This window comes from Bubalus bubalis, chromosome 14 (assembly GCF_019923935.1).
Source record: "Bubalus bubalis isolate 160015118507 breed Murrah chromosome 14, NDDB_SH_1, whole genome shotgun sequence".
Classification (NCBI taxonomy): domain Eukaryota; kingdom Metazoa; phylum Chordata; class Mammalia; order Artiodactyla; family Bovidae; genus Bubalus; species Bubalus bubalis.
In genome coordinates, this window is record NC_059170.1 from 40,718,722 (window position 1) to 40,745,381 (window position 26,660).

Here is a 26,660-nt window from a genome sequence, read left to right on the forward strand (position 1 = left end):
AAGCCTCCAGTTCAGTCCAGTCTCTCTGTCCTGTCTGACTCTGCAACCCCATGGACTACAGCACACCAGGCCTCCTTGTCCATCACCAACTCCCGGAGCTTGCTCAGACTCACGTCCATTGAGTCGGTGATGCCATCCAACCATCTTATCCTCTGTCATCCCCTTCTCCTCCTGCCTTCAATCTTTTCCAGCATCAGGGTCTTTTCAAATGAGTTAGTTCTCCACATCAGGTGGCCAAAGTACTGGAGCTTCAGCTTCAGCATCAGTTTTTCCAATGAATATTCAGGACTGATTTCCTTTACGATTGACTGGTATGATCTCCTTGCAGTCCAAGGGACTCTCAAGAGTTTTCTCCAACACCACAGTTCAAAAGCATCAATTCTTTGGTGCTCAGCTTTCTTTATAGTCCAACTCGCACATCGATGCATGACTACTGGAAAAACCATAGCCTTGACCAGATGGGCCTTTGTTGGCAAAGTAATGTCTCTGCTTTTTAATATGCTATCTAGGTTGGTCATAGCTTTTCTTCCATGGAGCAAGCATCTTTTAATTTCATGGCTGCAGTCACCATCTGCTATGGTTTTGGAGCCCAAGAAAATAAAGTCTCTCACTGTTTCCACTGTTTCCCCACCTATTTGCCATGAAGTGATGGGACTGGATGCCATGATCTTAGTTTTCTGAATGTTGAGTTTTAAGCCAACTTTTTCACTCTCCTCTTGCACTTTCATCAAGAGGCTCTTTAGTTCTTCTTCACTTTCTGCCATAAGGGTGGTGTCATCTGCGTATCTGAGGATATTGATATTTCTCCAGGAAATCTTGATTCCAGCTTGTGCTTCATGCAGGCCAGCATTTTGCATGATGTATGCTGCATATAAGTTAAATAAGCAGGGTGACAATACACAGCCTTGATGTAATCCTTTCCCAATTTGGAACCAGCCTAATGAAAGTTCAAATTACTATGTAAGATATTTACATGAAAAAATATATTTTATCAGTGCGTATTTTCAGTATAGTGAGAAACTTCACCGTGTACCTTCACTCTCCCGGTATTCTGGGTGAAAGTAAGTGAATTCCAAAGAGGCTACATGCAATAGGTGACACCTGAACTGGGTCCGAAGTTGGAATTATACCCCACAGTCATAGAAGGAAAGAAAAGAGAAAGCAGTGAGAAGAAAGAATGAGAGAGGAGAGAGAGAAACAGAGAGAGAGAAGCAGTCAAGAGAGAGAAAAACGTGGGCAGGGGCAAGCTGTCTAGCTTGATTGGAGTGCGTGAGAACACGGTGAAAAGTATGTGTTTATACACATCATTTCTACCAAACTGCAGTCATTCTCCTCTGTGGCAACAACAGTGTGAGCTGAAAACAGGCAAAGTGGTACATTGTTGGTATTTTATTTGTTTAATTATTTATTTTCCACAACATGTGGGATCTTCCCAGATCTGGAATCAAACCCATGTCCCCTGCATTGGCTGGCAGATTCTTAACCACTGGACTACCAGGGAAGTCTGGCCTTACTGTTAATGTTGACCCCATTTGACTGAACATGAAACTTGGGGTCTTTCTTGACTTAGTTTCCTTTTTCTTCTCATTGAGGGAACTCTAGCCTTGAAACATAAAGCGTGACACTTCAACTCAGGGTTCATTGTCACTGGTCAGATCTGCATCAGAGACTTCTCCCCATTTCCTCGTAATCCTTCTCCAGGACCGCCAAGTCCTCCCTGGCCTCTGCGAACTCACCTTCCTCCATGCCCTCCCTGATATACCAGTGCAGAAACGCCCTCTTAGCGAACATGAGATCAAACTTGTGGCCCAGACGGGCCCAGGCCTCTGCAACCGCCGTGCTGTTGCTCAGCATACAGACTGCCCGCTGGACCTCGGCCAGGTCCCCTCCTGGCACCTCCCGGGGGGGTTGATCGTTGATGCCCACCTTGAATCCAGTCGGACACCAGTCTACAAACTGAATAGAGTTCCTCGACTTTGTGGCCGCAATCGCCGCGTTCACCTCCTTGGGGACCACATCCCCTCTGTAGAGCAGGCAACAGGCCACGTACTTCCCCAGGCGAGGGTCACACCTGACTAGCTGGTGGGAGGGCTCAAAGCATGCAGCTGTGATGTCTGACACAGAGGGCTCCTTGTGGTGGGTGCTGTCGGCAGACAGGATGGGGGCGAAGCTGGTCACTGGGAAGTGTATCCGCGGGTAAGGCACCAGGTTGGTCTGGAATTCAATCAGGTCCACATTCAGGATGCCTTCAAACCGGAGGGAGGCAGTGATGGAAGATGCTACCTGGCTGATCAGCCTGTTGATGCTGGCATAAGAGGGCCGTTCAAGGTCAAGTTTGCCATGACAGATGTTGTAGATGGCCTCGTTGTCCACCAGGAAGGTACAGTCCACGTGCTCTATGGTGGGGTGGGTGGTGAGGATGGAGTTGTAAGGCTCCACTACAGCGGTTGAGATCCTAGGGGCTGGGTAGACGGAGAACTCTAATTTAGTCTTCCCACTGTATTCTACGGAGAGCTGCTCCAACAAGAGAGACGTAAATCCCGACCCAGTGCCTCCTCCAAAGCTTCGGAAGATGAGAAACCCCTGAAGCCCACTGCAGTGTTCCGCCTGGGGAAAGTATTCATAAATAAGAAATGAGAATTCAGCCAAATAAACCCAGAAGCAGTGGTAACTGTGGGACACAGCCAGTACCCAAAAACAGAAAGTTCTGGTTTACCGTTGTTATCATCATCACAAACATGTTTACTTTGAAACATACTTGAGCGGTTACTTCTGGAGTGGGGGAAATCCTTTAGAGTTTTGCTATAAGCTGGGCATAAACATTCAACTGTCTTTTGCTACCCTCTATGAATGTACGTGTATATGAGCTAAAGTATATGTATATGAGTATATAAATGTATATGTGAGCTAAAGTAAGGTGTTTATCAATAATGAAGAAAATGACAAGCAAAATATTGAAGCAATATAGTTCCCCAACCACCACCCCTCAGTAGATGAAATATCTGTCACTTTTGTACCCAATCTACTGTGCTGGTGTGAAAAAAACACCATATTCCCTAATGATGATGCCAAACACCAAACTATTTACTAGACAGAGGATTCTCCAGACAGGATTTTAAAGAAGAATTCACTGTCAGTAAATAGAGGAACTGATCTCCAGGGAGGATGTGCCTCCTGTTAACTTTACAACTCGTGGTCACTATTGGAAAATGACAAGTTTTAGAGGGAAGTCTCTGGTAACCAGACAAGTCATGAGTCAGCTGAAGCAAGAGTAGACGGTGGCTAGTCGTTTAAAAGAAGGAAATCCTGCCGTTTGCGACAACGTGGATGGACCTCAGGGGTGATTAAGCAAAGTGAAATAAGTCAGACAGAGAAAGACAAATATTGAATCATCTCACTGACATGTGGAATCGAAAAAGGCCAAACTCATAGAAACAGAGAGTAGAATAGTAGTTGCTGGGGTGGGGTGGGGTGGGGGGCGTGAAGGAGAAGGGGGAGATGCTGGTGGTCAGAGGGCATAAACTTCCAGTTATAAGATTAATAAGTTCTGGGGGTTTAACGTACAGCATAGTGACTGTAGTTAACAGCACTGTATAGTATACTTGAACGCTACTAAGAGAAGAGATCTTTTTTCTTTAAAGGTTTTTTTTACTGTGAACCATTTTAAAGTCTTTATTGAATTTGTTACAATATTACTTCCATTTTATGATTTGGGTTTTTTTGCCTGAGAGGCATGTGAGATCTTAGCTCCCTTGAGAAGGAATCAAACCCCATTCCCTGCATTGGAAGGTGAAGTCCAGTGGTCACACTGAACTGCGAGGGAAGCGAGAATAGATCTTAAATGCTGTCACCACACCCAAAAAAGGTAATTATGTGAGGGATGGATGTCTTAAGTATCCTGATGGTGGTGATCATTTGATAATATATATGTATATTTGATAATAGGAATTAAATCATCTTGTTTTACACCTTAAATTTACACAGTGTTTCCCTGGTGGCTCAGATGGTGAAGAATCTGCCTGCAATGTGGGAGACCTGGGTTCAATCCCTGGGTTAGGAAGATACCCCAGAGAAGGGAATGGCAACTCACTCCAGTATTCTTGCCTGGAGAATTCCATGGACAGAAGAGCCTAGTGGGCTACAGTCCATGGGGTTGCAAAGAGTCAGACACAACTGAGCAACTAACACACTCTACTCCATATGTCAATTATATCTCAATAAAGTAGGGGGGGAATAAAATAAAACATTTCTTCATGCATGGGAAAAGGAAAAAGAAACAAAGGAGTTGACCGGGCCCGTGGGGTAAGTGTGAGGCTTCTCCCCTCTCTAGTAAGGAAGGTTGGCAGTGCCAGCATCAGGACCAACCCAGCTCTGAGCATGCTCATGTCCGGGAGGCTTCACGGTAGAAGCTGGGTGAGGGAGGGGAGGGAGAAAGTGCTGGTGCTGGCTAGGTGGGTCCCCAGGGACCCCGGGCACTCTGAATGGCCCTGGAAGGAGAAGGGAGCCACTTGCCAGCTTGCGGATCCTCTCCAGCACCAAGTCGAGGATCTCCGGCCCCACAGAGTAGCGACCTCGGGCGTAGTTGTTCGCAGCATCTTCTTTTCCACTGACGAGCTGCTCAGAGCGGAAGAGTGAGCGGTAGCTGCCTGCACGCACCCCGTCTGCAGACAGGAAAGGAGGTCAGTGCAACCCACACCATCCCACCCCTAATTCGTGCGCAGCCCCCTTTCTCTCCACCAATATCATAGAAAGAAATGAATTTAAACTGCCCAATTGGCTTTTTTAGTCTAGGAAAAGGTGTAATTATTCCCACGTAAATGGAAAGCACATTTTTCCATCATCCCACCCTTTATTAGTTTATCGGGGCTGCCCTAACAAATTACAACAATCTTGGTGGCTTAAAACAGGAGAGGTTGGGCTTCCCTGGTGGTGCAGTGGATAAGAATCCTCCTGCCAATGCAGGAGATACAGGTTCGATCCCTGGTCCAGGAGGATTCCACATGTCACAGAGCGACTGAGCCCATGCACCACAGCTAGAGAGTAGCCCCCACTCACCGCAACGAGAGAAAGCCTGAGCACAGCAACAAAGACCCAGCACAGCCAAAAATAAAATAAATTAATTTACAAACAAAACCAAGGGAGTTTTATGGTCTCATAGTTCAGGAGGCCGGAAGTTCAACGTCCAGGCATTGGTGGGGTTGGCTCCTTCTGGAGGTTCTGCTGGAGAAACTGCCCCCTGCCTCTCTCCCAGCTCCTGGTGACTGTGGACAGTTCTTGGAGTTCCCAGGCCCACAGCTAGTCATGCCAGTCTCTGTACTTGTTTGTTTGGGTTGTGGACCGGGTTAACCACGCTGGAATGTACATTACCTACGACAGTAGGCTCCAGGTCCATGAAGAGTGCTCTGGGCACATACTTCCCAGCTCTGGTCTCACAAAAGAAGGAATCGAAAGATGCACGCATGGGCTCTGTTTTAGCAGGTGCCAGCAGATCCTGACCACCATTGAGAACAACACCATCTGGCTGGATTCCGTGTTCCAGGCAATAGAGCTCCCAGCAAGCACCCCCAATCTGGACACCGGCTTGGCCAATGTGGATAGACAGGCACTCCCTCTGAAATGAGCCATAGTAAGAAGTTACAACTGTGTGTATCTTCCTAACATGACAACATGAACTACATCACTCAGCATGTCTGCTCATGATTGACAGAAACCAGGCAGCCTATGCCAGCAAGAGAACTTGATGATAAGGCTAATGAAAGCTGTGTCGTGGAAACCAAAAACCAGGGTACGGGTAAGCTTCAGCAATGATTGAATTGGACTTCCCTCGCTGTCCAGAGGCTAAGACTCCATACTTCCATTGCAGGGGGCATAGGTTCTATCCCTGGTTAGGGAACTAAGATCCTATATGCTGTGTGATGCAGCCAAAAAAAAGAAAAGGAACAAGTGAATCAAGGACTCTAGTTCAAGGAACATAAATTAAGCACCTATTGTATGATGAGCTAAGAATGAGTTAAGACATACTACATACGAATAAAATCAAGCTTACTCACCCAGAAAAAAATTTGTTATTAGAAAGGAATAAAACCAAAATTGATGTACAGCCTGATACATATTAAAACCAACTGCAGTAAATTAAAGATGTTATCATTTCATATCTTGAGATTTCACTTTTCTTATGTGCTCTAAATAAGAAAGGATGTTCTAAGCTTAAAAGTAGAGCAAATTTCACCAAGGAAACAGGCTAGAGATTTAACAACCCCAAAATACAAAAACTCCATAATAGGCAAAAATGTTGATGTATATAAAAAGGATTTATGTATAACCCTTCATATATAAGAGCTATGTATAAGGCAATTTTATATACATCATTTTTAAAATACTTGAGATATCTATTAGAAAAATGGGCAAATGACATAAGCGAATGAATTACAAAAGAAAGAATCCAAAACGGAAAGATTTAGGCAGAGTGGCATTCACGGCACCATTATTTGCAAGGGTAAAAACCAAGAACCAACATAGTTAACCATTCACTTTTTGGTGGCATTTAAAGGAAAATAATACAATGGTATGTTATGCAAACTTTTATATTTACCACCCCCAAAAAAACCTATATGACATAGGAAATGCTTATGTTAAAATATTGAATGAAAAGCATATGTTATATAATTTATATAAAGTATGATGTCAGATACATTTAAAAATGAGCTTGCTGCTGCTGCTGCTAAGTCGCTTCAGTCATGTCCAACTCTGAGCGACCCCATAGACGGCAGCCCACCAGGCTCCCCTGTCCCTGGGATTCTCCAGGCAAGAACACTGGAGTGGGTTGCCATTTCCTTCTCCAATGCATGAAAGTGAAAAGTGAAAGTGAAGTCGCTCAGCCATGTCCGACTCTTCGAGACACCCATGGACTGCAGCCCACCAGGCTCCTCCATCCATGGGATTTTCCAGGCAAGAGTACTGGAGTGGGGTGCCATTGCCTTCTTGCTGCTGCTGCTGCTGCTGCTAAGTCGCTTCAGTCATGTCCGACTCTGTGCGACCCTGTAGACGGCAGCCCAGCAGGCTCCCCCGTCCCTGGGATTCTCCAGGCAAGAATACTGGAGTGGGTTGCCATTCTTCCTCCAATGCATGAAAGTGGAGAGTGAAAGTGAAGTCGCTCAGTCGTGTCTGACTCTTAGCAACCCCATGGACTGCAGCCCGCCAGGCTCCTCTGTCCATGGGATTTTCCAGGCAAGAGTACTGGAGTGGGGTGCCATTGTCTTCTCCGATTGCCTTCTTACTCAGCGTAAAAAAAGAATGAAATTATGCCATGTGGAACAACATGGATGGACCTGGAGATGATCATATGAAGTGAAGTAAGTCAGACAGAGAAAGACAAATATCATATGATATCACTTATATGTGAAATCTAAAATATGATAAAAATGAACTTATTTACAAAATGGAAACAGATCACAGACATACAAAACAAACCTACGGTTACCAAAGGGAAAGTGGGGAGGGATAAATTAGCAGTTTGGGATTAAAATACACACACTACTATATATAAAATAAGACTTCCCTGGTGGCTTAGACGGTAAAGCATCTCTACAATGCAGGAGACTCAGGTTCGATCCCTGGGTCAGGAAGATCCACTGGAGAAGGAAATGGCAATCCACTCCAGAACTATTGCCTGGAAAGTCCCATGGACAGAGGAGCATGGTAGGCTACAGTCCATGGGGTCGCAAAGAGTCGGATACGACTGAGCGACTTCACTTACTCATATATAAAATAGGTAAACAACAAGGTCCTATTGCATGGCACAAGGAACTATATTCAGTGTTCTGTGCTTAGTCACTCAGTCATGTCCAACTCTTTGCAACCCCATGGACTATAGCCCACCAGGCTCCTCTGTCCATGGGGATTCTCCTGGCAAGAATACTAGAGTGGGTTGCTATGCCCTCCTCCAGGGGATCTTCCCAACCCAGCAATTGAACCCAGGTTTCCTGCACTGCAGGCGGATTCTTTACCATCTGAGCTTGCAATAAACCATAATAGAAAAGAATATGAAAGAGTATATACATATATATACTTCAATAAAAATAAATAAATGAAGTAAAATAAAAATAAGCATAGAAAAAGGTCTTAAAAATGCATAAAAACATTAAGTCTAGTTATATCTGGGGAGAATTTTTTTCCTCTTTAAACTTACCTATTTTCATTTCCATTGGCCTCCCCCTCCTCTCCCACTTTTAAATCACTTCTTTTTTTTTTTTTTAAGGCAAACAACTTTTTGTGGTAATTTAAGTATCTACTCACCTAAGAGGAGAAAAAGTTAAATCCTAAAAATCTAAAAGAACAGCAATTGCTGGCTTTGGTATCACTGTGTTCCAATTGCCAATTGTCATGGAACAAGTCTGTGCAGAAGGGTAAGAGGTCTATTTGTTGCAATATCAGGACCCTTCAGGCTGTCTGTCTGATCCACTAATAGGCAACTCTGTCCTCGTCTGTCTGTCCATGGCTGCACTTTCCCAAGGTCTGAGTTATTGTTCAGTCCAACTCTTTGTAACTCCATCGGCTGCAGCATGCCAGGCTTCCCTGTCCTTCACTATCTCCCAGAATTTGCTCAGATTCATGTCCATTAAGTCAGTGATGCTATCCAACCATCTCATCCTCTGCCATCCCCTTCTCCTCCTGCCTTCAATCTTTGCCAGCATGGGGGTCTTTTCTAATGAGTCGACTCATCGCATCAGGTGGCCAAAGTATTGGAGCATCAGCATCAGTCCATCCAATGAATATTCAGGACTGATTTCCTTTACAATTGACTGGTTTGATCTCTTTACAGTTCAGGGGACTCTCAAGAGTCTTCTCCAGCACCACAGTTCAAAAGCATCAATTCTTCGGTGCTCAGCCTTCTGTATGGTCCAACTCTCACATCCGTACATGACTACTGGAACAACCATAGTTTTGACTCTACAAACCTTTGCCAGCAAAGTGATTTCTTTCCTTTTTAATACGCTGTCTGGGTTTGTCATAGCTCTCCTTCCAAGGAGCAAGAATCTTTTAATTTCATGGCTGCTGTCACTATCCAAAGTGACTGAGACTGGACCACAAAAAGACACTAGCTGGAGGTTGGGGGTAGTTTCTCTGGCTGGTCACACCCCCATCATCTGACCTGGACTCTGTTCCTGCTTAGCTGCACAAACCCTGTACTTTGCCTCTCTGAGTCATGTGGCCTAACAGTGCTTTATCAGGAATTCAAGTGCACAAATCGAGTAGAACTTCCCTCTTGTCGTTTTTCTGTGCCACCATGTCTCTCATGACAAAAGCAGTGAACTTCACTTAGTATCAACCAATTTTTCCAATCTCTTTCTGGCACAGGAAAGCCTAAACAGCACATTCCATCAACAGCCTCCTCACACCCCATCTGCAAAGCACAGCTTTCTCCTCTCCCCTCAGGAAGGACTCAAGATGATCTCAGTACATCAGCTACTGTAATCAGATCAAAACTTACCTACATCTCAAGATTCAGGTACAGACTTGAAAGCAGTGGGGGTGGGGTGGAAGTTTGTTGTTTCTACATCATTAAAACCACTTACATGTGGACTTCTCTCACAACATCCTCCCCTGGCTGTTTTCTACCCAGTCCACCAGTCCACAGGGCACTTGTCTTAATTATTCACAGTAAAAGTAAACACCAACATGGAAAAAAATCGCTGCTCTTCATGGGGACTATTCCCCTGTGTGATGCAGACATCGGAGTGAGACTGAGCCTTTTGAACTTAGCAAGAATACTTGGCCCAAGAAGGACAAATCTTGCCCATACTGGTTGCAGAAGCAGCCGGGTTTATCTCATAACTATGTCCCTAGGGACAGAAGGCTATCTCCACCTTATTCTTCTCTTAGCCTCTTCCTCCTTTCCAAGTAACTATCTGTTAAAATGATCACACTATTTAAACAAACAAACAAAAAGAGATGCCCACAGAATATCAGTAGTGATGTCCAAGCACTAATAAATGCGGCTTTAAAGCTTACTGGAATTATTGGGACAGCACAATTTTCTAATTACTTTTTATTTTGAGATAAATATGAATTGTAGATTCATGGATCGCTCACCCATTTTTCCACAATGGAAATATCTTGCAGGGTCACACCCAGAATATCAAAACTGATACAGTAAAAACACAGTGGGTTTCCAATGCTGCAAGCACTCCTCATGTAGAAAGGCAAAATGTTTCAGATCAAAACAATATAAAACAAACATCCTTAAATTTGGAGAGAGTGTCCAACAGGGAGAGATGATAAAAGATGAAAAAAAAAAAAAGCAGTTTGAATGCTTGCTTCCATTGAAGAATTAAAAAATTCTAAGATACTAAAATTTACTGTGACTGGAACGTAAGAGTTTACACTGTTGGTGGGAACGTAAATTGGTCCAGCCACTGTGTAAAACTAAAAATAGAATTACCACTTAATCCGCAATTTGACTCCTTGTATTCCAAAAAAACAAAAACACTGAAAAGACACACGCCCCTCAGTGTTCAGAGCACCGCTATTAACAATAGCCAAAAAATGAAAGCAAACTAAATATCCATTGAAGATGACTGGGCAAAGAAGAAGCGGTATGGTACAGTGGCATATTACTCAGCTATTAAAAAGAACAAATTTTTGCAATTTGCAGTAAACTAGATGGACCTGAAGTGTATTATAAAGTCAGACAAAGATTACATGTTATCACTTATATATGGAATCTAAAAAAAATAAGCAAATGAATATAATAACAGAAACAGACTCACAAAGAGAACAAACTACTGATTACCAGTGGGGAGAGGGATGGATGGAGGTTCAAGACAGGGGTGGAGATTAAGAAGTACAAGCTATTATGTACAAAGAATAAGCTGCGAGGATATAGTACACAACACAGGGAATATAGCCAATATGCCACAGTAATTATACATGGAGTATGACCTTTGCAAATTATGAATCACTATACTATATACCTGTAATTTATATAATATTGTAAGCAACTATATGTCAACTAAAAAAGAGAGAATGAAAGGAAAGTGGATCTTAAAAGGTGGTCTCCAAACAGAATTATTGTTAAGTGTGTATTAATTATTGTCCACAAAGAACTACACTCAAGAGAGAATAAGACAGAGGTCCCTGTACTTCACCCAGCCACGCATTTGTGAGCTTAGCAAGAGCAACCTAGGTCTGAAGTCCCCAGAAATTCTGAAAGCGTAACTAAAAGCGAAGCTACTGATTTCCTACTGAAAGATCAGCACACTCGCTCTAAAGCAAATGTAAAAACTAAAGAAAGAAGATCTTGGCTCAGTGCTTCCATTGAAGGCAAATCAATGAAGCTTTTCCCAAAAGTAGCAGAATTATAGATGAACAGGTGAAATTCAGAGTAGATTTAAATCTGATCCAAACACAGATATTGAAAGAAACAAATGTCTCTTTAAATATTTTGTCTCTTGTAGGAAGAATCTATGAAGAATTGTTTGGTGGGGAAAAGAAAGACACAGGATGAGTAAAGTTTGCTATAACTATTGACAGCAGCACTTACCATGCTGATCTGAAGGTGCCCCACTGCCCGTGGTAATGACAGGAGGCGCCAGCCCAGGTAAGCTTTATCACAGGGCAGGAAATGACCCCACCTGAGGGCTGCACACTTAAAGCAGCACAGCCTCTTCTCAGTTTTTCACTTTTCTGGGATCAAAGGAGGTGTGACAGGCCTGCCTGAGTCCCCTGGGATAAAAATCTGTGCACAACCACTGATGAATTTGCTAAACTTTATCCAGATCTGCTTCTAACATATACCTAGGTTGAAAATAACAATGTCTTTTAAAAAAAATAATCCTCCTCTCATATTAAGAATGTATGACAACAGATGAATGTTTCACTTGGTAAGTAGTTTTACAAAAACACTGTTTGATTTTTTTTTTCCTCTTTACTCCTTAACTTTACTTTCTATTTCATTACATTTGTATCTGTTACTGCCTCTTTGAATCCTGTTTTTGAATTTTTAATTGAAGGTAATTGCTTTACAATGTTGTGTTGGTTTTAGAATGATTGATTTACACATTAATTTATATTAGTATACTAGTTGCTGAATATATGTAATATCAACCTACACAGTGATCGATGTAATTGCATACAGCTGAAGATTCTGGAAATAATCTAGAAGGAAATCCCCCTAAACAGTATTTGTAAATTTATTGTTGTAAATCCATGATTAAAGGAATTTGGGTGACATTTAGGTCCAATTAAGGTAACAGGAACATCTTCTCTGGGAGGGAAATCTTGAGTCTGATTATTACAAGAAAAATAATGAGAGAAAGAGGATTCAGGGAATGTTTGTCATGTATTCAGCACTGTCCTAGGCAGAGTAAGACATTCCATTTGGGAATGGGATTTAGGAACAGAAAGTTGATCTCTTGTAGGATCAAAATGGTTCACCAGACTTTTCACATCTTTGAGTACCCAGCCCTCATACTAATCCACTATCCTCTGCTCTGTTTCTGCAGTACCTAGTAAAATTTGTCTCCTGTTCATCACTTCCCTAGTGTGTAGCCAGGGCATCTTATAGTAGGAATTCAATAAACACTTGTGAGTAACTGAACAAAATAGTAGGTTACCAAGTGTCTAAAAATAGGAAAGGGAGGCTCTGCCTAAAAGGACAGTATTCTGATTACTGATGAGAAACCCCTCCCCACTGAGAATCCCAGTCGACATCCTGGATTACCTGTCACTGTGGGAACTGATGATCACAAATCCCAAAGGACTGTTTCCTTTTACACCATCAAAGAGCTAAGGACAGATTCTAACTTCAGAAAATCTCAACTAAGTGCTAGGTTGAAAGGGTGAAATTGTTGTTTCTCTGAGTAAAAAGATCAAATGTCAGCAATTTCTTAGGTACCATTGACATCCCTGCATGTTCTGAAGCCCTGTCTGGGTGGGGACCAGCTCCCTAGATGACATTTCTGTACTGCTTTACTCAAACTGCTCCAAAGCAGTATAGAGATGATTCTTAGCTATCGGCTTCTTACTCTCTAACTTCTCATTCTTTCTACAACTAAAAACTATTTCAACATTTTGTACTAACCTATAACGGAAAAGAATCTAAAAAGAAATATATAAAATAGATACGGTATATATCCCTTTACCTGAATCACTCCTGTCCATTAACACAATATTGAAAATCAACTAAACTTGAATAAAAAAAAAAAACTTTTTTCCCTGTGTCATGATTCTAGTGCAAGTTCAGTCACTCAGTCATGTCTGACTCTTTGCAACCCCATTGACTGCAGCACGCCAGGGTTCCCTGTGCATCACCAACTCCTGGAGTCTGCTCAAACTCCTGTCCATTGAGTTGGTGATGCCATCCAACCATCTCATCCTCTGACGTCCCCTTCTCCTCCTGCCTTCAATCCTTCCCAGCATCAGGGTCTTTTGAAATGAGACAGTTCTTCACATCAGGTGGCCAAAGTACTAGAGCTTCAGCTTTAGCATCAGTTCTACCAACGAATATTCAGGACTGATTTCCTTTACGATTGACTGGTTCAATCTCCTTGCAGTCCAAGGGACTCTCAAGAGTCTTCAACATCACAGTTCAAAAGCACCCATTCTTCAGTGCTCAGCTTTCTTTATAGTTCAACTCTCACGTCCATACATGACTATGGGAAAAACCATAGCTTTGACTAGATGGATCTTTGTTGGCAAAATAATGTTTCTGCTTTTTAATATACTATCTAGGTTGGTCATAGCTTTTCTTCCAAGGAGCAAGTGAAAGTGAAAGTCTCCATCGTGTCTGACTCTTTGCAACCCCATGGACTATACAGTCCATGGAATTCTCCAGGACAGAATACTGCAGTGGGTAGCCTTTCCCTTCTCCAGGGGATCTCCCAACCAAGGGATCGAACCCAGGTCTCCCCCATTGCAGATGGATTCTTTACCAGCTAAGACACAAGGAAAGCCCAAGAATACTGGAGTGGGTAGTCTATCCCTTCTACAGCAGATCTTCCCAACCCAGGAATCAAACCAGGGTCTCTTGCATTGCAGGCAGACTCTTTACAAACTGAGCTATCCAGGAATCTCCCTCCAAGGAGAAATCGTCTTTTAATTTCATGGCTGCAGTCACCATCTGCAGTGATTTTGGAGCCCAAGAAAATAAAGTCTCTCACTGTTTCCACTGTTTCCCCATTTGCCATGAAGTGATGGGACTGGATGCCAGGATCTTAGTTTTCTGAATGTTGAGTTTTAAGCCAACATTTTACTTTCCTCTTGCACTTTCATCAAGAGGCTGTTTAGTTCTTCAATTTCTGCCATAAGAGTGGTGTCATCCGCATATCTGAGGTTATTGATATTTCTCCCAGCAATCTTGATTCCAGCTTGTGCTTCATACAGCCTGGCATTTCGCATGATGTATGCTGCATATAAGTTAATTAAGCAGGGTGACAGTATGCAGCCTTGATGTACTCCTTTTCCAATTTGGAACCAGTCTGTTGTTTCAACACCAGTTCTAACCATTGATTCTTGACCTGCATACAGATTTCTCAGGAGGCAGGTCAGGTGCTCTGGTATTCCCATTGCTTGAAAAATTTTCCACAGTTTCTTGTGATCCACACAATCGAAGGCTTTGGCATAGTCAATAAAGCAGATGTTTTTCTGGAACTCTTTTGCTTTTTCAATCATCCAGTGGATGTTGGATATTTGATCTCTGGTTCCTCTACCTTTTCTAAATCCAGCTTGAACATCTGGGAGTTCATGGTTCATGTACTGCTGAAGCTGGGCTTGGAGAATTTTGAGCATTACTTTGCTAGCATGTGAGACGAGTACAGTTGTGCAGTATCTTGAGCATTCTTTGGCATTGCCTTTCTTTGGGATTGGAATGAAAACTGACCTTTTCCAGTCCTGTGGCCACTGCTGAGTTTTCTCAATTTGCTGGCATATTGAGTGCAGCACTTTCACAGCAACATCTTTTAGTATTTGAAATAGCTCAACTGGGATTCCAACACCTCCACTAGCTTTGTTCATAGTGATGCTTCCTAAGGCCCACTTACTTTGCATTCCAGGATGTCTGGCTCTAGGTGAGTGATCACACCATTGTGATTATGTGGGTCATGAAGATCTTTCTTGTATAGTTCTTCTGTGTATTCTTGCCACCTCTTCTTAATATCTTCTGCTTCTCTTAGGTCCATACCATTTCTGTCCTTTATTGTGCCCATCTTTGCATGAAATGTTCCCTCAGTATCTCTAATTTTCTTGAAGAGATCTCTAGTCTTTCCCATTCTATTGTTTTCCTCTATTTCTTTGCACTGATCACTGAGGAAGGCTTTCTTATCATTCCCTGCTATTCTTTGGAATTCTGCATTAAAATGGATACATCTTTCCTTTTCTCCTTTGCCTTTCACCCTCTTAGGGTATCCAGTAGACATGAGAATATAAATGACAGAAGATGGATTAACAGGAGAAAAGCAAACAGACTTTGACATGTACAGAGGAGCCTCCATAAGAAAACAAAGATGAACAAAGGCAGCAAATCCTCAGTGCTTACGCATGAGGTGGGACAATGAGAGGGAATTGTAGAAAAGTAGCTAAAACACACAGGGCCACCAAAGGAAGATAGGAGCTACTTAAACAAAGTCTGTTTCCACACAGTTCTCTGTCTCTTGGCTCTGCTTACCTCTGGTAATAAGTATGTATCTTTCCCCCTGATGCCGGGAGGGCCCCTCGCACAAGAGAGGTTTATTTCCCGCCTTTAGGAAGAAAGGAGAGGTCAGAAGGTGCTTCTGGCACCTGTTGTTCTTCAGCTCAAAAGAATCCTGCTTCCAAAGTGGCATATTTTGTTGGGGGCCGGCGTGAGGCACTCCGCCCATGGCAAAGGTCATGAGGAAGGAGGCTCGACATACGCAAAGGTGGGATCCAGCCTCAGGAGTCCCCCTGGAAATCCTTAAGCATCTACCCCCATAACCAGAGCCTGCCTACTACACCTCTGACTTTACGGGGGGCTGTCCCCCACCACCTCTTTCGGAGAAGGAGTAATAATTCCTGGGCGTGATAGGAGTGTTTCAACCTACAAACTCCTCTGAAGGTTCTCTAGCCTGCCTGACAGGCTTGTCCGGCCACATGTGATTGCTCACAGCCTCCCAACCGTGAGAGGCACGAGATGCTTTAAACCTTCTAAAAACAGGTTCTTTAGAGAAGTTAGAAAGCTATTAGTATAAGTATAATGGGCTGATTAGAAATTGTATTGGTGAAGGGTTTTTTTCATTTGTTGAGCCAATGTTTATTGCTAAGTCTCCATATCCCCTGCCCTTACACACATTAATGAATATATATAAGAAATAAGTATTAACCTTTGATATAAATCACGTTAGACCTTAGGCTAAGTAAATTCTTTCCTTAACTAAAACCCACTATACCCTCACCCTATAGGAATGTAACTTTATTTGGGTGGCGTCTGTTTTAAGAATAATCACCCCTGGAGAAATAAGTGTCCTGGTTGACTGACCGCTGTCACAAGGAGAGGGTCATAAATTGTCAGCAGGCCCCCCTGGCCAGAAGATGATGTAACATCCCTAAGACCTCTGTATACATTTGTATGAAGCACCTGACTTTGATAAAAGTCAGGACTGCTGACCCCGCGTGACTTTTGCATAACATCTCAGTGTGTAAAAGTAGACCATGGAAAATAAAGAATTGGGATCAGTTCCTCGAAAGACTGGTCTCCCCATGTCTCTCTCTCACTCTGGCTGAGTCTCCATCTGGAGCGCGGAACCCACCATGCTTACTAATTATGCCTGGGCTTCTAAGATCCGACCGGGGAGGCCTCAGTGTCTCCTCTCCTTCGGGAGAACGGAAGGACTCCTGTGGCCTACGTAAGTGGTGCAAACTTCTTGTCTTGAAGTTTTATTGGTCTCCCGCGTAAACCAAGCTACTCAGCCTCTTTTCTCCACTGAATTTTCCTACTGAGCTATCCTTATTCTATTACTCTTTATATCCTTAATTAACGTTTAATTAAGCAGTTGTTTCCTGACCCTCGCCTACGCCGTCTCTCCTTCGAATACCCTGGATCAGCTGGGGCTGGACCCTGGCAATATTTGGGGCAGCACATTCTGCTGCCCTTCAATGTGTATATAACTTCATTTCTTAGGATAGATTCCCTTTCTGGTGTGAAAGGAGAGGCTATTTTTTAAAAGCTTTGAACACTTACAAAGCAGTATTTTAAACCAAAGAATGTACTATATAACAGTTGTTAAATTGCCTTTTTTATTTAAGAAGGTCCTTTAGGTGATGTGGTCCTTTCTTATAATTAGAGGATGAAGCACTTTCACTCTCTTTTGCTAAGGAGATGCTGTCCCTGCTGCACTGGGAGGGAGGAGGTCTCAGAATAGATTCCTAGAGACAACCTGAGAACTCATCTCCAGTACCTTTGGCAACTGGGGATTATCGCACATGAATAATTCATTTTAGCTCATGACTTTCAACCTCTCTTCTCCCCAAAGGTTAAGAAAGATCTAAAAGTTAAACGGTTCCATGAAGACCTACAAGACCTTCTAGAACTAACACCAGAAATAGATGTCCTTTTCATTATAGGGGACTGGAATGCAAAAGTAGGTAGCAAGAAATACCTGGAGTAACTGGAAAATTTGGCCTTGAAGTACAGAATGAAGCAGGGCAAAGGCTAACAGAGTTTTGCCAAGAGAATGCACTGGTCATAGCAAACACCCTCTTCCAACAACACAAGAGAAGACTCTACACGTGGACATCACCAGATGGTCAACACTGAAATCAGATTGCTATATTCTTTGCAGCCAAAGATGGAAAAGCTCTATACAGTCAGCAAAAATAAGACTGGGAGCTGACTGTGGCTCAGATCACGAACTCCTTATTGCCAAATTCTGTCTTAAATTAAAGAAAATAGGAAAAACCACTAGACCATTCAGGTCTGACCTAAATCAAATCCCTTACAACTATACAGTGGAAGTGACAAATAGATTCAAGGGATTAGATCTGATAGAGTGCCTGAAGAACTATGGATGCAGCTTCGTGACATTGTACTGGAGGCAGTGATCAAGACCATCCCCAAGGAAAAGAAATGCAAAAAAGCAAAATGGTTGTCTGAGGAGGTCTTACAAACAGCTTTGAAAAGAAGAGAAGTGAAAAGCAAAGGAGAAAAGGAAAGATATACCCATTTTAATGCACAGTTCCAAAGAATAGCAGGGAAAGATAAGAAAGCCTTCCTCAGTGATCAGTGCAAAGAAATAGAGGAAAACAATAGAATGGGAAAGACTAGAGATCTCTTCAAGAAAATTAGAGATACCGAGGGAACATTTCATGCAAAGATGGGCACAATAAAGGACAGAAATGGTATGGACCTAAGAGAAGCAGAAGATATTAAGAAGAGGTGGCAAGAATACACAGAAGAACTATACAAGAAAGATCTTCATGACCCACATAATCACAATGGTGTGATCACTCACCTAGAGCCAGACATCCTGGAATGCAAAGTCAAGTGGGCCTTAGTGCTTCCACTGAAGGCAAATCAATGAAGCTTTCCCCCAAAGTAGCAAAATTATAGATGAACAGGTGAAATTCAGAGTAGATTTAAATCTGATCCAAACACAGATATCGAAAGAAACAAATGTCTCTTTAAATATTTTGTCTCTTGTAGGAAGAATCTATGAAGAATTGTTTGGTGGGGAAAAGAAAGACACAGGATGAGTAAAGTTTGCTATAACTATTGACAGCAGCACTTACCATGCTGATCTGAAGGTGCCCCACTGCCCATGGTAATGACAGGAGGCGCCAGCCCAGGTAAGCTTTATCACAGGGCAGGAAATGACCCCACCTGAGGGCTGCACACTTAAAGCAGCACAGCCTCTCTTCAGTTTTTCACTTTTCTGGGATCAAAGGAGGTGTGACAGGCCTGCCTGAGTCCCCTGGGATAAAAATCTATGCACAACCACTGATGAATTTGCTAAACTTTATCCAAGTCTGCTTTGACTATGCCAAAGCCTTTGATTGTGTGGATCACAAGAAACTGTGGAAAATTCTTCAAGAGATGGGCATACCAGAGCACCTGACCTGCCTCCTGAAAAAATCTGTATGCAGGTCAAGAATCAACAGTTAGAAATGGACATGGAACAACAGACTGGTTCCAAATCAGGAAAGGAGTACGTCAAGGCTGCATACTGTCACCCTGCTTATTTAACTTACATGCAGCATACATCATGTGAAATGCCAGGCTATATGAATCACAAGCTAGAATCAAGATTGCTGGGAGAAATATCAATAACCTCAGATATGCAGATGACACCACCCTTATGGCAGAAAGCAATGAAGAACTAAAGAGCCTCTTGATGAAAGTGAAAGAGGAGTGAAAAAGTTGGCTTAAAACTCAACATTCAGAAAATAAGATCATGGTATCCAGTCCCATCACTTCATGGCAAATAGGTGAGGAAACAGTGGAAACAGTGAGAGACTTTATTTTCTTGGGCTTCAAAATCATAGCAGATGGTGACTGCAGCCATGAAATTAAAAGATACTTGCTCCATGGAAGAAAAGCTATGACCAACCTAGATAGCATATTAAAAAGCAGAGACATTACTTTGCCAACAGAGGTCCGTCTTGTCAAGGCTATGGTTTTTCCAGTAATCATGTATGGATGTGAGAGTTGGACTGTAAAGAAAGCTGAGCGCTGAAGAAATGTGCTTTTAAACTGTGATTTCAGAGAAGGCTCTTGAGAGTCCTTCGGACTGTAAGGAGATCCAACCAGTCCATCCTAAAGGAAATAGGTCCTGAATTTTCATTGGAAGGGCTGATGCTCAAGTTGAAACTCCAATGCTTTGTCCACTCGATGCAAAGAACTGACTCATTGGAAAAGACCCTGATGCTGGGAAAGATTGAAGGCAGGAGTAGAAAGGGACGACAGAGGATGAGATGGTTGGATCGCATCACCGACTCAATGGACATGAGTTGGAGTAAACTCTGGGAGATAGTGAAGGACAGGGAAGCCTGACGTGCTGCAGTCCATGGGGTCGCAAAGAGTAGGACAGGTCTGAGCGACTGAACTGAGCTGAAAATGCTTCCCAGTTTCCCTCGACTTGTGGTGAAAGTCCTAATGAACTGTACAGTAGTAACCGGGCCTTGGCGATTTAGGAACTAGACCCCAGGCCACCGGCTCATCAGCCGGGCGACCCTGAGGACCACGCTCCTCTACACAGCTTCCGCAGTTTAGCGCCTGAAGGGAGGAGAGGGGCGGGACTCCACGATCCTAGCAACCGCGCCGCGTCCCCTGATTGGCTGGTCGCCGCGCGGCCGCCATTTTCAAACCCCGGAAGATGGCGGCGGCGGAGGTGGCGGCGCCGTCCTGACAGGAACCTGTCTTCGGGCCGCAGCGGCCGGGCGCCGTGCGGCTCCCAGCGGGCCTCCCGGGCACCCAGCCACCGCGCCGCCCCCTCCGCGCCATGGAGCCCGAGCTGGAGGCCCAGGAGCAGAGCCGGCCGCGGAGGCGAAGCCGCCGGGCCTCGGGGCTCAACGCCGGCGGCGCCGCGGAGCCAGCGGCCGACACCCCCAGGCCCGGCCCGGATGGCAGGTGAGCGCGGGGTGAACGGCGCCTGAGGACTCGGGGTGTCGTGCCCGAGGCTGGGGAGGCGGTGACGGGCAGGGAAGGGGCCGGGGGCAGAGGAGAGCCAGGCTGCCTGCTCTCCTCTCTTTCCTCCTCTCTCCCCTCGTCCCCGTCTTCGGATCGCCTGACCCTCCTTTATTTTTACCTCCGGTTCCTCTCCCTCCTCCCTCTCGTCTCCTCCCTTCCCCGCTCAAGGGGTGGACGTCCTCTCTGCACACCCAGCAGGTTTCGGGCTGGATTTGGGGGTGGCGGGGGCGGTTCCTAAATGCCCACAGAAAGCTGCTAGCTCAGGGGACTGGAATCGTTCCTGGAGCCGGAGAGTTTCTTTTGTTCAGTCGCTCGGTCGTGTCCGACTCCTTACGACCCCATGGACCGCAGCCCGCTAAGCTCCTCTTGTCCATGGATTCCCCAGACAAGAATTCTGGAGGATTCTTGTGATCCATTCCCTTCTCCGGGGGATCTTCCCAGCCCAGGCATCAAGCCAGCATATCCTGCATTGACAGGCGGATTCTTTACCATTGTGCCACCAGGGAAGCCCCCGAGGACTTCTACCAGACACCAAACTTTTAGCCTAAAAGCAAGCATTAAAATAAAAAGTTTCTCCGAGGCCAGAGTCCCTCCTTTCGAGCCTCTGACCAAGTCGGCGATTAGGGCGCAGCTCAGGGCCCCAGCCTCCCAGGTAAAGAGGACGCAGAGGCCCGTCTTGGACTTTTTAGCTGTTGACACATTTCATTCTGTCCGGTGCGTCTGCGAAGGGAGGACACCGGCCGAGGGTGTCAGAGGTGATGTCTGCGAGGCAAGCAGTGAACAAGGACTGGGGGCATTGCTTTCCCATCAGGATGCTGCAGGCCCTGGGTTCCTGTGACCGGCCGTTGGACCTTTCATCTCTGAGGTTGGGTCCTCATCCGTCATATGGGGTTGAAATAGTATCCACTTCCTCCAAGTTGTGCAATTCAGTGAGGTCATTGTGTGAGCCTATATGCAGGGAGTTAGAAACAAACTGTTATTTGCTGATTTTTATCAGTAATTCCACATCTGCTTCTCTTTTCAGAAGTCCCTGTGGTCCACTACTTATTCTTAAACTACAGTTCCTTACTGAAGTTACATTCCAGTCATGCTTGGATGTGCCAGTCGTTTTTTCAGAGAAAGGAAAACACCTTACTTTCATGGACAGAGCATTTGTAAACTCACTGTTAATAAGTCATCGTGCAGAGAACTAGACCTTCTCATTAGATATTGATTTTTTATTTTGAAGATTAGGATAATCCTTGCCTGAAACCTTTTACTGATTACAACTTATATGTAAGAGGTAGTGAAAGAGCAGAAAGACGTCATCATCCTAGAGAATCAGGACCATGTAGTGAAGGGAAGAAAAACAGTGATAAATTCATTCTGTGTTCATTCAATAAAGCTTTTGAGCATTTGCCTGGAAAGATCCCCAGAGGAGGGCATGGCAACCCACTCCAGTATTCCTGCCTGGAGAATCGCATGGACAGAGGAGCCTGGAGGGCTACAGTCTGTGGAGGTCACAGGGAGTCGTACAGGACTGAGCAACTAACACTTTCACTTCCCTAGATCCTCATGGTGTTGTAGATATTGGAGATTTGGGTGAACAGATGAAGCTTCTGCTCTCATAAAGCTTACATTCTGGTTAGGGATGAAAGACGATAATGAAATACCAGGTGGTCATCCTGTGAGGAGGATTAAGGCATGGTAAGGGCAGGCAGAGATAAGGAGAGGGGCAGTGTTGCTATTTTTAAAAGATCAAAAAAAGCCTCCTCCATAGTAATGATGCCATTTAAGCAGAGATCTGAAGGAATTAAGGAACTCCACCATGTGAAGATTTGGAGAGAAAGGCAGTAAGTGCAGAGCTTCATAGTAGAATCCTGTTTGGTGTGTTCAAGGACTGTTAGAGAAGCCACGGTAACTGGAGTGGAGCAAAACAACTGGAGAAAGGTGGACAGCGAGGTCACAGAGATGCCTGGGGTCAGATTGGGTAGTACATGGCCAACCACCAGAAAGACTTCAAATTTGAATCTGTGGTTGGGAGACAGTAGAAAATTCTGTGATGTGTATTTTAAAAGGATTGGTCTGTTATGTAGCTGGGAGAAAATCAGGTAGACTAATGAAAAGGTTATTGCAGTTTGAGACATCTGAGTGGTAAACATGGTGGAAAATACTCCTATTTGGGATGTATTTTTAAAGTAGCACCGACAGGATTTGCACATGGATTCAGTGTGGAGTTAAGAGAGATGGAGAAATGAAGAATGATTCCGAGGTTTTTAATCTGAGCACCAGAAGACCAGGTTTCCATGTTCCTGGAGAGAAGTTTGGTTTGGGATGCGTTATGAGGCTCCTATTAAGCAGTGCATCACAACAATTTTTCCCCCTTTTCTCTTTTTTTGCTTTTTTCTCTTAAAAAAAAAAAAAACTTTCATTGAAGTTTAACAGTCAAATGAAAGAGTGCATGAATCATAAGTGTTTTGCCCAGTGAAATTTCACAAAGTAAACACATCTGTGTAACCAAATATAAATTGAGGGCTTATCAGCAAATAGACTTGAAATCTCAGCACTGGGAAGTCATCTAGATAGTCTAACTAGAGGAGAGTTTGGGGCCTAAACCCCGAGACACTCCCCACATGTAAAGGTCCAGGAGATGAACAAGCTCAGAGGAGCCACAGCTGGTGAGGAACCAGGTGAGATCAGTGTCCAGGAGGCCAAGTGGCAAAAGGGTTTTGAGAAAGGAGATGGGAAAGTATGTCAAGTGTTACTGATAAGGAAGGAATGAACAGTTTAGTGAGATGAGGAATGAGTGATCGTTGAATCTGGTCGTGAGAAGAGCATATTGACCTCCAGTAGTTTCCATAAAATAATTAAACTATTAAGAATGTTTGTAGAGGTTGAGAAGAGAATGAGGTGTGGTTTTTTCCAGAAATGTGTGAGTGTCAGACACTATAAATATGGAGATGCAAAATACTGTCCTTACTCGGGGAGTGTTGCCGAGATCCCAGCCTCTGTTCTCTGGTGCCGGATAGAAACAGAGACAGGTGAAGTTGAAAAGAGTAGCTTTTATTGTTTTGCCAGGCAAAGGAGGCCACAGTAGGCTAGCACCCTCAAGACTGTCCTCCTTTGGGAAAAATAGGAAGGGATCTTAAAGTTCAGGAGGGGAAGGGAGTGCTGTAGATAAGGAATAGGGCAGTAGCAAGCTTGCATTCTTCTTTCCTTTTGGAAAATCTCTGCGTGGTCTAAGTCAGTGTCAGGCTGTCGGGAGTGTCCTTGAGGCTATTGCACTGACTTTCTAGAATAAAGAATGCTAACAAAAGAAGGGAGTGTTAGGAAGTGCTTCCTCAGAGAAGCGAACACCATATGCCTTGTACACAGCTCTGATTAGAAAGTAATCGTTTTCAAAATGTAATTAAGTAAGCAAGAGAAGCTTTTCTGAGAAAATGGCTTAGTGGACTTAAAAGAATAAGGCCTAGCATGTTGGAAGCAGCCTTAACCAATTTCTGCTCTTACAGAAGAACTTACAATGGTATAGGGAAGAAACTTAATAATCATAATCGTGTATGATGACAGTTACTATCGCGTTAGGTATATGATGCCATAGATGCAAATAAAAGGAGAAATTCTGGTTGGAAAGGACAGGAACCCTTGAGTCTCAGAGGGCCAGTTTAGAGAGTGGATGTGCGTGGGTGATATCATGTAGGGGGAAGCATTTAAATGTTAAAAGGCACTTTACACAAATGAGAGTGAAGAGTTTTAGGTATCATGACACTGACTGTATAGGGAGAAGACTGAGATGAGGATAGAGAGGAGGTAGTGATTAGTGATGATACTGAAGAAGTAAGAGCCACATCACTGAGGGGAGCCTTGTATGCCATGATAGTAAACCTGATGAAAACTAGCCCCCAAACAAGTGCTCATATACACAAAATTCCAAATTTGTGGACTCTTGCAGCCCAACTATGGAACCAAATTAAAAGTCGCAAGTGAATTCATCATTGGTGGGAAGTCAATTTGCAGTTACCTGGATGAGTGTTTGAATCTGGTGGCTGGCAGTGAGGTTGGAGAACTTGAAACACTGGGTTACACTTTTAGGAAGTCTCATTGCAACCCGAGGGCAAGAAAGAATAATGGAGGCAACACCAGTTTGTGGGGTAGATTCTGAAGAAGGGGTGAACTTGATATGGGGCAGATGAGGGAATAAGCAAGTACAGAGAGAGGTTGAAGAGACAGGAAAGAAAAAAGGTGATAAAACAAGCAACCAGAAAGACAGAGAAGGATGGACTCCTAAGTGTAAAGATAGACCGTCTAGCCTGTCTGAGAGCTGTGGACAGTAGCCTTTGGGGTAAGTTTGGGGAATGTGGGATGTTATGAGCAGGAATTTGGGGGCTTTCCCACTAGGGTTGTGTTTTTTAGGTGAGGTTGTAAATTATGTCAGCTGAGAAAAGGGTGGTGACATAGGCTTCCCTGGTGGCTCTGTGGTAAAGAATCTGTCTGTAATTCAGGAGACATGGGTTTGATCCCTGGGTCAGCAAGATCCCCTGGAGAAGGAAATGGCAACCCACTCCAGTATTCTTGCCTGGGAAATCCCATAGACAGAGGAGCCTGGCAGGCTACACACAACTAAACCACCACCATAGGCAGTGTTAGGAGAATGATGAAGTTGTCCTACTTCATTACCTGTTATTTTTTTGAAGGACAAAAAAAGGAAAATGAAAGTATCACCTTTTTATAAAACAGTGTTCACATACCATACAGTTTTACCCACTTGAAGTGTACAATTCACTGTTTTCCTCTAGATTCAAGACATGTGAATGTCCTCTAGACATGTGCAACCATCACCAGGCAATTTTTTCTTCATCTCAAAATGAAAGCCCATACCTCTCTCCCTAACTCCTCTCTCTTCTTTTACCCCAAACTCTAACCTGCTTCCTATCTCTATGAATTTCCCTGTTCTGGACATTGCACATGAATGAAATCATATGTGGCCATTTTTTAATGAGGCATCCTTGCCCATTTTAAAAATTGGGTTATTTGTATTTTTTATTACTAAGATATAAGAACTCTACTGTTGATAACAAGTCCCTGCATGGTTTGCAGATATGTTCCCCTATTCTGTGGGTTGTCTTTTTTTTAACTGAAGTCCAGTTGATTTACACATTGTGTTAGTTTCTGGTGTACAGCAGAGTGATCCAGCACGTGTGTGTTTGTACACATATTTGCATGCACACTGCTGTTTACAGGCCTGCCATTTAATCAGCCTGTCCACGTGGTTGGAGCTCATTTTCAGCCACATCTTTGCTAATTGTTAATCCTAGCCATCCAGATGAGAAACGGGTAGACTTGAGAATGAGCTCAGGAGTTGGAATGGCTAATACATGCAGAACCTGAGAGAGAGGGCCTACTGTACCAAATTAAATAACAGATCATGATGCTGATCTGCCTCTGCTAAAGACTGATCCCGGGCATTGCTTCACACAGAGGTAAAAAAAAATTTTGAACATAACGTGAATGCTGACTACCATAGGTCATGGCTGGGGCAAGATAATTAGGGAGAAAAAGCGAGTAGAGACAGCTGGAATCCATTGGGGGTCTAAGCTTGCTCTGTGGCAGTGGCTGTCGGCTGCTTTCTCCTCCTCCTTGTCCCGCTCTGTTTGTTCTTGGTAGTAATAGGCCAGTTTCTTGTCCACAGGCGGCCCTGGGCCCCGCTACATGGCTCAGAACTCAGAAAGCAGCGTGCTTCTCTGGCCTAGTTTTCCTGACACTGAGTCTGTTCTAGCCCCAGCTTTGATTCAGTTAATTACTCTCTCTGGGAATGGACATTCTTTTAGACTGAGATCCAAAGCTGAATAAAACATTAGTGTTTAAAGAGTTTAGGTTTTACAGTCAGACTCCTTGGGTTCAAATTCTGGCTCTTGAGGATTTAATCTCTTTAAACCTCACTTCATACTTGCTAGCTCATTAGTAGTATCTGTCTCCGCAGGCTGTGATTAATCTTTTTTAAATCTCACTTTATAGTATCTGTCCCATAAGGTTGTGGAAATTATAA

The 26,660-nt window shown here is 43.8% G+C and overlaps 2 protein-coding genes across 2 annotated transcripts in view; one reads left to right on the forward strand and one right to left on the reverse strand.

Moving 5' to 3' along the window:
* Positions 1 to 1,352: 1,352 nt before the first annotated feature.
* TUBAL3 (tubulin alpha like 3) lies at positions 1,353 to 20,449 on the reverse strand. The gene is made up of 4 exons (XM_044927388.2): positions 20,268 to 20,449; positions 5,368 to 5,672; positions 4,513 to 4,661; positions 1,353 to 2,607 (listed from the first exon to the last, which is right to left on the reverse strand). Exons 1-4 carry the CDS (start codon positions 20,447 to 20,449, stop codon positions 1,663 to 1,665), a joined length of 1,581 nt encoding a protein of 526 aa, XP_044783323.1. The 3' UTR covers positions 1,353 to 1,662.
* Positions 20,324 to 26,660, forward strand: part of NET1 (neuroepithelial cell transforming 1) — a 35,867-nt gene continuing 29,530 nt past the window's right edge. Inside the window, exon 1 of the mRNA XM_025264111.3 lies at positions 20,324 to 20,575. Within this exon, the coding sequence (XP_025119896.1) occupies positions 20,448 to 20,575 (128 nt within the window). The 5' untranslated portion in view covers positions 20,324 to 20,447. The remainder of the gene's footprint in view (positions 20,576 to 26,660) is intronic.